At 40.2% G+C, this 10706-nt stretch overlaps 1 protein-coding gene across 1 annotated transcript; it reads right to left on the bottom strand.

The window, feature by feature from the left end:
• Positions 1–5427: 5427 nt before the first annotated feature.
• On the bottom strand, positions 5428–10329 carry LOC136836175 (uncharacterized). The gene is made up of 2 exons (XM_067100173.1): positions 10173–10329; positions 5428–5912 (listed from the first exon to the last, which is right to left on the bottom strand). Exons 1-2 carry the CDS (start codon positions 10327–10329, stop codon positions 5428–5430), a joined length of 642 nt encoding a protein of 213 aa, XP_066956274.1.
• Positions 10330–10706: the final 377 nt, after the last annotated feature.

Here is a 10706-nt window from a genome sequence, read left to right on the forward strand (position 1 = left end):
GCTAAAAAATGGCTTTGACTTCCAACAACAAATAGTACATCAGGATGGTGATTTATATATGGCCAGTTTAGACGTTGAGTCGTTATTCACAAATGTGCCAGTCTCCGAAACTATTGAGATTATTCTGGACAAAGTTTTTATGAGAGTGGTGTTATCTTTCACGGTTTTAATAGACAACTTTTAAGTCTCTCTTGGAACTTGCAGTGCAAGATTCTGCTTTTATTTTTAACAAACAACTTTACTTGCAGGTCGAGGGAGTTGCTATGGGGTCCCCATTGGGCCCTCTCTTTGCAAATTTTTTTATGGCACATTTAGAAGAAGAGTTTTTAAACAACTGTCCCGAATCCTTTAAACCCCTTTATTATAGGAGATATGTGGATGATACTTTTGCCCTATTTAAACATTCGTGGCAATGTCATCTTTTCTATTACGTTAACTCTATACATCCCAACATTAGATTTACTATTGAGCAGGGAAGATGAGAATACACTAGCTTTTTTAGAAAGTTAAAAAAGATCACCCGCTTTGAATAATTTTAGTAACAGTTTTTAAAAATTTTTTGTACAGGCCTTGTCATAGTTCGTGTTTGGCTTTTTGTGAATGCCATAAACGGCTCCCTAGTTTTTAAGACTCCATTATAGGAGCTGGCAAACCTATCTCCAAATTGAATTTTTACTAAAATATTTTACCAAAAATATAAAAGACTTTTTATAACATAGTTAACAAGATTTTAACGTAACTTTTCTGATTCTACTGTGAAATGTAAAAATGACTATTATCATACCATATACCCAGACTTTGATCGTCAAACAAATCATTGAAAAGAGTTTGGATTTCTAAAACAATTTAATATCTATGAATCAATAAAGATGGTGATTTTTTTAATTATAAGGACAAGCTTAGACCTTTATGAAGTCAATATTATTTACAAATTTGAATGCCCAAGATGTCTTGAAACTTATTGTTGGCTCATCAAAGAGAATGTTGCAAGTTTATTATAGCCACTAGGTTTGAGCTACAGAACTGGCTCACGTTAACTAATCCTGAATTTTCTAATTTAGAAATCATGCAGTTAAATCAAGGTTAATATAGATAAAAAACATTTTTCCATCCTGGGAACTGCAAACAATCTGCTTTTAACGTCATACACCTCTTTTAAACTCCAACAACTTCTTCTCCTCTGCACGAGCCTAAGTGTACTCTGGGCATGCCCAGCTTGTGGTCTCACTTCGTCTTTCCCCTTCTATTGATCAGGTAGACTTAGAAAAAAAAAAAAACTTTTTCTTTTTACTTTTTATGTATTTTGTCATTTTAAAGAATGTAACTGCCTGTTTTAATTTAGCTTTTAATTTAAATTAGAGAATTAATGTGTAATTTTCAATTTTACAGACTGATGATGTGTTTAAGTAACACGAAACGTTTCTTTCAATAAATATGCCACTGTTTTGTTGATGTCGTCTTCTTTGGACTCCTGCTTGTTGTTTTGTGCTTCCGCCTGAATGTGTGTGTATTCTTGATTATTAACTATATATATCCCAACATATATATATATACTATATGAGCATGGATACTGATATGATATGTATATATATTTTTATATATATATATATCATATATATATATATATATATATATAATTTTAGTACATCAGTTTTTAGAAAATGTACTATATGTATATGCCTATGTATATATATATATATTATATATATATGTATATATTTATATATTTAAATATTAATATATATATATATGAATGTCGTTTAATAATTCTGGGGAATATCACCGAAGGAATTGTAAATGATAAACCATTGATAGCCTAGTGATTTAGCAACGTCGTCGACTGGACGTCGTTCGTTGTACTGTCGAGTGTTCGGTGACTTCGATAGCAAACCATTTAACATTTATAATTCCCCTGGTGATATTCCCGGTAAAATACTGAACAACATTCGTAGCTTGATATTCATATATAAATCACGGTGATGAGATAAAAATTCATATATATATATATATATATATATATATATATATATATATATATATATATATATATATATATATATATATATATATATATATATATATATATATATATATATATATATATATATATATATATATATATATATATATATATATATATATATATATATATATATATATATATATATATATATATATATATATATATATATATATATATATATATATATATATATATATATATATATATATATATATATATATATATATATATATATATATATATATATATATATATATATATATATATTTATATATATATATATATATATATATATATATATATATATATATATATATATTTATATACATATGAATGTCTTTTACTGTAATATTACAGTATAATATGAAGAAAAAAAGGCCCATAAAACACTATTTGAACGTTCCAACCATATATGTGTTCCTTCAGTGCCCCTGTTCAATAACATTTGTCCGTATTTTACCAATGAACAAAGAGGCACAGTCAGAACAAATATATGGTTGCAAATGTTCAAATAGTGTTTAATGGCCCTTTTTATCTTCATATACACATATATATATATATATATATTATCAATATATTCATATATGAATATAAATATATATGTTGTGTCTGTGTGTGTGTGTGTGTGTGTGTGTGTGTGTGTGTGTGTGTATGTGTGTCAATAAAATGTCAGAACAAGTACTTTCTTATTTATTCTAAAAACTGAATACAAAGATGTTGACAAAATTTATATAAAAAACAGAAGGGGTTCGGGGTTACAGTTTGTTAATCTGGGCAGCATGTTCTTTAAACAAAAAAGACAGGACAAAGGATCACCGGATAATCAGGAATGTTAATCTCTACCCTGGATTATCCCTTGACCCTTTGTCCCTGTCTTTTTTGTTTAAAGAACATACTGCCCAGGTTAACAAACTGTAAACCCCCTTCTGTTTTTGTATAGAAATCTCTGTCAACTTCTATTGTACTCAGTGTGAACTTGAAAATGCAGAATAAACTATGAAAGTACTTGTTCAAAGTCCCAGTTTTCACTCACCTTCTGACATATATTTATTGATATTCTCAAGCACGCATTCCTTCATGCTGCATTGGATATATATATATATATATATATATATATATATATATATATATATATATATATATATATATATATATATATATATATATATATATATATATATATATATATATATGTGTATATGTATATATATATGTATATATATATATATATATATATATATATATATATATATATATATATATATATATATATATATATATATATATGTGTGTGTGTGTGTGTGTGTGTGTGTGTGTGTATATATATATATATATATATATATATATATATATATATATATATATATATATATATATATATATATATATATATATATATATATATACTTACTTATGGGGATCCTTTGGAGAAGGAACAATGAGGATTTTTTACTTAGGACTGCCTCAGAGGCCAAAGGGAACACCCCGACAGACATAATCAAAAGGGAAGAAAATGCAGGATTTACCTTGATTTTATCATTTAATTTATGAATGGGAAGGTCGCCAATTGGAATTAGAATTCTCTTTACCTTAGATGTATTTATTTACAGAGAGAAAGCAAGGCAAATCTTATAGACTTATGATACAGCATTTGAGATCAAAAAATAAAAAAGATAAGGGGTAAGTCCCAGGGTAAATGCAATCAATTTCTGCAAAGAATTATCTTGTATGCAGCGGATACAGCTGCCAGACTGCAGAGCAGAGAATGCTTGCATATCGCAATGGCAGTCTTTCAAGATCTGAGGCACAGGCTAGCAAAACTGAACCGGGATATTCGATCTCCTGGAAGAGAATTCCAGAATTAGCATACACTTGTATACAAAATCAGCTCTCCCTTGTTACTAAATAATGCACCATGGAGGAATTGATTAATTAGTTTTAATTAGCCCAAGTTAACACTATGGAGGAAGTAGTTTGATAATATTCTTGATGCTTTACTTAAACAAAAGGCAAGTCAAGGGTTGATTAATGGCTGGTCTTTGCAAACAAAGGGAAGGCAAGAGTGGGAATGGAAATGGCAAAAATCTTGCAGAAATAAAGAAAAGAATTTCACTAGAATGAACGGAGGGGTACTGGTGAAAGACTGCTACTCAGACATACTTTCTCATGCTTATGTGAGCTCTTAAATAAACCTTCGAACTTGTATACTGAGCGTCCTCCGTCATTAGTCCAAGATGAGAGGGGGCCAGATGACTGTTCCTCACAGAAGCCAGTTCGTCTCTGCCTTGGCTGGCATTTGTTTGTGTGGGTGCTGGGGCGTGTGTTCATGTGTGCATGAGCCAGGCGAATCTGGAAGCAAGTCGGAAGCCTATAACCAGGTAAATGGAAAAGAGGCCTTATATCTCTTAGGTCCTAAAGATTAAGTTAGCAGCCTTCCCTTTGAGTGGCCTACGTCTCTGTTAATTATAACCTCCTTAAAGCCTATGCCAATAACACTACCCCAAGGGGGGAGGGAATTAGGAGTGTTCTTTAGCAGGGGTGTGTGAAAAGTGGGGTCTATTGTAATCGCTTCCGTTCAGGCGTAGAGGAGAATGCGTTCTTGGTTCAAAACAAGTGTTAACCCTCCCTTTCCCGCCATGTTGTTTGGCCTAACATTTGAATGAGAAGCGCTTTTATTCAGAAATTTGAATTATTTCCTAGCTGGCTACAAGGAAGGAATGTAAATACGTGAAAGGTCCGCCCTTTCAAAAGCCATTCGCACCCTTTCAGGCATGAAGGTCATGGCTAAGTAAGCTATTCATCCCGAGTAGTCAGCTAGCATCCCTACATGAATTGTGCTTTTGCACTGCAATAGCTAAATGGACCTACCTAACTGCTAAGAGGGGTACTGGGTTAGCTAACTTACTACAGCAGAGCCTAACCTATCTAAGGGTATAGACACTTCTATTAACTGTCTCCAATGACAGGAGAACTCTACTCCTAGGCAAATGCACATAGTAAATATTTAACCTAACCTACTATCCTAAGACTCTGGCACTGAACGAGTTGGCACTGACTAATGGCACACCATGAATTATAAGTTGCACAACACTTTATGATTAATACACACAACAAAATTAAACATGAGTAACCTGAAGGGTAAATCATGGTACGCAATTAAGAAAGGTATCAGATAGTTTTGAAGGAGGTTAGTTGGAAAAGGTTAGTATGATACAAATACCTAAGGGGTTAATCGTTAATACTACTGGGGCAGAGATCACACAGGCTACCTTCTCTGGGCAGGTGCCAGGATCACTCTGAGATGGAAGCTGCACTTTGCCAACTGGGCACGAGTGCCAAGGAGAGCTCATGACTCTGATTTGTTAGTTAGATCTCTTCCGCCGCTTCTTCTTCTTTAGGGGCCTTCAAGGTCTGGCTAGGCCATTCCTAAGAGGTGATGAGGGTACTGACTCTGGAGAAAGGCCAGGAGCGCCGTCAGGAGCAGGATCAGGGGCAGCCTCAGTAGTTACGGGCTGGTCTCCTTCTTCAGTTGCTGCGACAACCATCGTGGGAGTAGAGCCAGTGTCTGTGTCCTCGCTGGACAGTTCCTGGTCAATCAGAAAAGAGGTAATGTCCAGGCCTGCCAGAGGGTCATCCTCTGCAGGTGGAAGAACGTGGGAGGAAGAAACGTCAGGGGTCGGAGGCTCACAATGGGCGATGACTACATCTGTGAGGTTAGGTGGATCTCCCGTAGGAGGATCTGTGTCAGGTTCTGGATCCAGCACTGGCACTAACTTGGGGCCAGGCACGGGGATTGAGGTTGGTATGGAGATTCTGGCTGAGATAGGCAGAGCTTGGCACTGACCAGTGCTTGCAAGTGGCACTGGCAGCGAATTGGATTCAAACGAGGCTGAAGAGGGACCCAGGGGTGCAAAACCCCTCAGTGTACCTGGAGTGATAGACGACAGAGATTCCTGTCTTGGGGAGAGGGCCGAGGCTCCTGGGTTGGTTGTGGAAATGGTGGCTGCTGCAGCTAGCTTGCTGGGGCACTTTGACCCTCTTTCGGAGTGCCCTCTTATGGTGCAGGTCCTGCAGCGGTATTTGGTAGCATCCCTTCATGGTGAGGGAGGAGTTTTTTGGTGGCCATCCAGTTGTAAGATTCGCAGACTAGGCCTGGAAATGGTTTAGATGCTGGTGGGTCCGGTTCACTCTTGGCCGAATGGAAGATTGGGCTGATGATGGCACAGCTGTCACAGAGGTTGTGTCTCACTCAGGAAGTTTTGGCATGGCCTCACTGGTGGAGGCAGTCAGGCAACAGAGTGGCGAGGGTGTCGGACATTCCCAGAGGATGTCTTGTCCTAGCAGGAATTCCACTCTGTGCCAAATACATTTCACCACTCCAAGGCAGTGAGTTTGGGTGCTCCAAGGGGTGATCACCCTGAGTTTGACTATGGGAAGGGTCAAGGATTGCTCGTCTACCCAGGTTACCATCCACCTGGTTTGCTTGTCTACAGTGGCACTGGCTGGCACTTTGGCTCGATCAATCAGGCAAATATCTGAGCCAGTGTCGGCAGTAGTTGGTAAGTGCATTGGTGGGCTTGAGACCCAGAGGGCCACTGAGATGGACTGAGTCAGTCCTGCTCAGGGTGAGACCACGTGTGTTGGTGGGAGGAGGTGGCACTAATCAGGTTGACGTGTTATGATGGGCACATGTTTCGAGTCAGGCAGGATATCTGGACGAAGGGTGCCCTGGAGCTTGCCTAGGCAGGGTCCCCTGGGATGGGATGATCTCCCGGCAGTGACGTTCTGCTGGGAAGGTTGTGCGAGGTAGACAGAGGAGGAGTGGTGGTTTTTTTGGTTGTTGCCCTGGTTGTTGTCTGCCTTGTAGCGGCACTCAGTCTCGGCATGACCATACCTCTTGCAGATGGTTTTTGTTAAGTGGTCCATTCCTTTTTTAAATTGAGCCTGAGAGGAATCCAGGTGGCACTTTGAAATGTGCTGGGAGACACTAAATGTTTCCCAGACATAGGCCAAGAGCAGGCTTCCTGAGTGGGTGGCTGATCACTGAGATACACAGCCAGAAGCCCAGCACACACTGGAAAAGATCCTTTCCTGTTGAAATAAGTCCTAAAGTCAGCATTTCAGGTGCAGTCGACCCAGTGGGTCCCAGCCTGATTCTTGTGACAGGCCCATTCTGTCCAGGACCAGCCGGCTTCCTTGGCCAGACCTCAGAACCGTTGTCTCCACTTCTCAGGGGTGATTCCGTATGCCTTGGCTATTGCCTCATGGACTGCAGCCATGTTCCTTTTGAATCTGCTCCAGCGAGCAGAGGGCTGCCTTTGCTTTTTTCCAGGTGTTTGGTCAGCACTAAGGCCCTCTTGGCCTCAGTGGTGTTGAAAATGTCGATTCAACCTTCTGCCATGATCATCCTCAAACTTCGGGACTAGGGCATTAAGTTGGAGCATTTGAAGCAGCAGGTGTGGGGCTGAGGCTTGTTGCATTAGCCTCTGCACTTTCCTTCCTTGCTCTCTCCAGCTCAAGCTCCTTGTCATGAGCCAGCTCGCTTGTTATTGCTCGACCTTTTTTCGTGCTGTCTTCTCCTTTCTTCATCTCTGATCTTCTACCTGCTCCTTGGCCCACTTGGTGAGTGCAGATCCCATGAGACCATGCCTCCTTTTGGGTCCATGATCAATATCAGCTGCCATGTTGCTGGTGGGTTGATGTCTAAGTTGGTGGACTGGAGATACTTGGAGGAAAGGTTTGTGACAATTGTGGGAAGTGTCCTGTAATTTAGTGGCACTTCAGTGGAGTGGCACCCTTTAAATAAGGGGGGCACTGGGGTTCAGTGTTTTCACACTGATGGAGCGATCCTGAAGGATGTCTGATCCTTATGGGCGGATATGCTGGTGGGTGATGAAGTGATCCTGAGGTATAATATTCCTTATGGGCAGATGCACTGTTGGTGGCACTCTTGTATCTTAGGTACAGGTGCAGTGGGTTATGCGTGATTATTCTGATTGGGTGGCATTGTGGTGCCATGAGCTCAGGGAGCAATACTAATAGGCCAGTGCAATCAAACGGCAGTGAAGGAGTGGCACTCTGCCTGAGGCAGAAGGTAAGTAAGGAGTAAGAGGGAAATTAATATACCGGCAGAAGCAAGTGGGGAGTAAGAGGGAGAGAAGAAAGGTAAGTGCTTCAGTAGTTTTAATTGGTAGGCAATGCCTCAGATTAGTGCCACTATGGAAATGGAAACTGGGGCATGACACTCGTGGGTGGCTAGTTTTACGAACTAGAGATTACTTCCTGACATGGAGAAAGGAAGCTTTCTCCCTGACATGAGGAAAGGGAAGTTATGGGGTTTGTATGCGATATGCAATTTGGCACTTGCAGCATATGCAAGTCTTGAATGAGAGATACCCACTCATGCACGGCAGTTGATAAACGTATAAGTAATTAGCTGTCCGTGCACTCGGTGGTGTGTGAGAATTTATATGGGCTGAAACACTAAATGTAAAAAGCAGGTATGCGATATTATTCGCGGGAAAGAGCACTTATGAAGTTTCACGCACTGTGTATAATGAAGTGATAATCGATTTGGATCATAGAAGTTTGAAGATTGGTTAAACAAAAGAAAATTCTTTGTATCTGGCTGTGATTATTTGTGGGTTGGTTCTCCAACTTGTGGATAAATTTGTGTAAGCCCCTTTGTTAGGCTAAAAAGAAAACAAAACAACAACAAAGATCTCTCTCCCTCTCTCTCTGTGAGAGCGGAGTTCAGCTGAGGCGTGTATATGGGAGAAATTAAAGTTACTTTGACTTGCTCAAGAGGAAATAAATTATGTTTACGAAGCTATGTTAAGGTAAGGTTTCTTTCTCTTACAAAATGAATTCGTGGAAACTATGTTTTATAATATATGCCCCTGACAAGTGATAGTTTTGTAAAAGTTGTTCAAAGAGCCGTCTTTGGAAGGTTTACGTTAAGGTTAGAAAGTGTTGAAACTTTGCTCAGTGTGAATGAAAATATAGGATTGAGTCACGTGTGTGGGGAAACAGCTGATCATGGGTCAACTCACTTTGTTGCGTGAACAGAGAATGGGAAGTGTTCAAGAGAAAACAGATACAAAACAAAAAAATCCACTTTCTTCGCATTTAGCAAAGAAAGTAGAGTTTTGTTGTTTTTGTTGTTTTCTCACACACGCGACTAGATCCTCTATCTTTCGTTCACACTCAGCAAAGTTTCATCACTTTCCAACAAACATAAACCTGATTCCTCAAGACTAGCTCTTTGAACCACAGCAATATTGCCTACTATCACTAGTCAGGTGATCTCAAAAGTGAATTATTTAACTCTAAACATCAGCAGTGTCTTTACTTTACTAAATATACGCTGGGAGGGTGGTTAAATAACTACGCTAAAATGTTTTTGTTACTGAAAGCGATTCACGCCTAACTGAACAGAACTGTCAGTTACTCTCAGCGTAGGGATGCCAGAGACAGCTAGGTTAACTATCGAAATTCAAAGTCCTATATCACATACAGAGAAATTGTACACTTTCTCTGCCGTAACTGTTCTTGAATAAAATTCCTAGCTAAATTTTCATGGCTACTACATGTGATAATCCCCTAGTAAACATTTCCTAACTCCTATACTCATAAATCTATAAGAGGTGCAAAGGAAACGAGCAGAAAAAATTTACTGCTGATTTATTGGTGACCCAGGCGGTTTATATATAGTGAGACTGACATTAATGGAACACAATGAGCACAAGTTGACCTGCAGTTCAGATAATTAACAATAAATACAGTGAGCGAGTACACTTTCATACAAATGGACAGAAACAGAGTTGAATACAATCTTGCTTGTTTACATGATATACAAATTGGAGACAGGTAAATAATTATATGCATAATTCAAATGATTGGATTGGTGGGACCCACGCCAGGTGTGACGAATTGTAGAGGCAAAGAAAATGGGACGTCACCATAGAAAACTCGCTCAGCAGAGACTTTATAAATGGTCCATGTGGGTAACGTCTGATTAGTTGAGAATGATCTGCTGTGGCGCTGAAGGGTGCCGGTGAGGACATCGGGGAAACACCCTGTGTGTGGGTGCGGCTGGCTGCTGGTGTGAATGGGTGTTTCCTGGGGCGGTCGCGTGTCCGCTTCTTACGGGGGGCCGGCTGCGGCGACGACTGTCCAGGTGGAGGGTGCGGCGTGGTGACATCTGTGTCCTCCTCCAGGAGGGCAGCCTTGATGCGGTCTACCCACACCCAGTTGTTCTTCCCATGAAGGGCAAGCAGGATCGCCTTGCCGTTCCTCTCCAGCATGCGGAAGGGCCCCCTGTAGGGCCTGGTCGGTGGTAGGTAGACGGCGTCATTTCAAAAACGTGGGTGGTGGAGGACAAGCCGGGCAGCATGAAGGTGACCGACCTGTTGGTATATGTCTGCTTGCAGGGGGTGAACTTGCCGACTAGGTCACGAAGCCTCTGGACAGATGGATTGTGGCAGTCCTCTGTAACTAACTCGCCCAGGACCACGAGGGGTTCGCCATAGGCTCTCTCAGCTGAGGACGGGGCGCCATCGGCCCTGGGCCCGGTTCTCAGCCCGAGGAGGACCCATGGTAGCTGGTATTTCCAATCCCCAGCGGTGCAGTAGGCCATGAGGGACGCCTTCAGGGACCTGTGAAACCGCTCGACCAAGCCGTT

Source organism: Macrobrachium rosenbergii, chromosome 56, assembly GCF_040412425.1.
Source record: "Macrobrachium rosenbergii isolate ZJJX-2024 chromosome 56, ASM4041242v1, whole genome shotgun sequence".
NCBI classification, from domain to species: domain Eukaryota; kingdom Metazoa; phylum Arthropoda; class Malacostraca; order Decapoda; family Palaemonidae; genus Macrobrachium; species Macrobrachium rosenbergii.

Bases quoted from the DNA above. Each gene is read 5' to 3' on its own strand.
- LOC136836175 (XM_067100173.1), bottom strand. From the start codon at position 10,329: ATGCTGGAGAGGAACGGCAAGGCGATCCTGCTTGCCCTTCATGGGAAG. The intron at 5,913-10,172 runs GTAAGAAGCGGA...GTCCCTCTTCAG, and splicing joins GTCGCCGCAGCCGGCCCCCC to CCTCGTTTGAATCCAATTCG.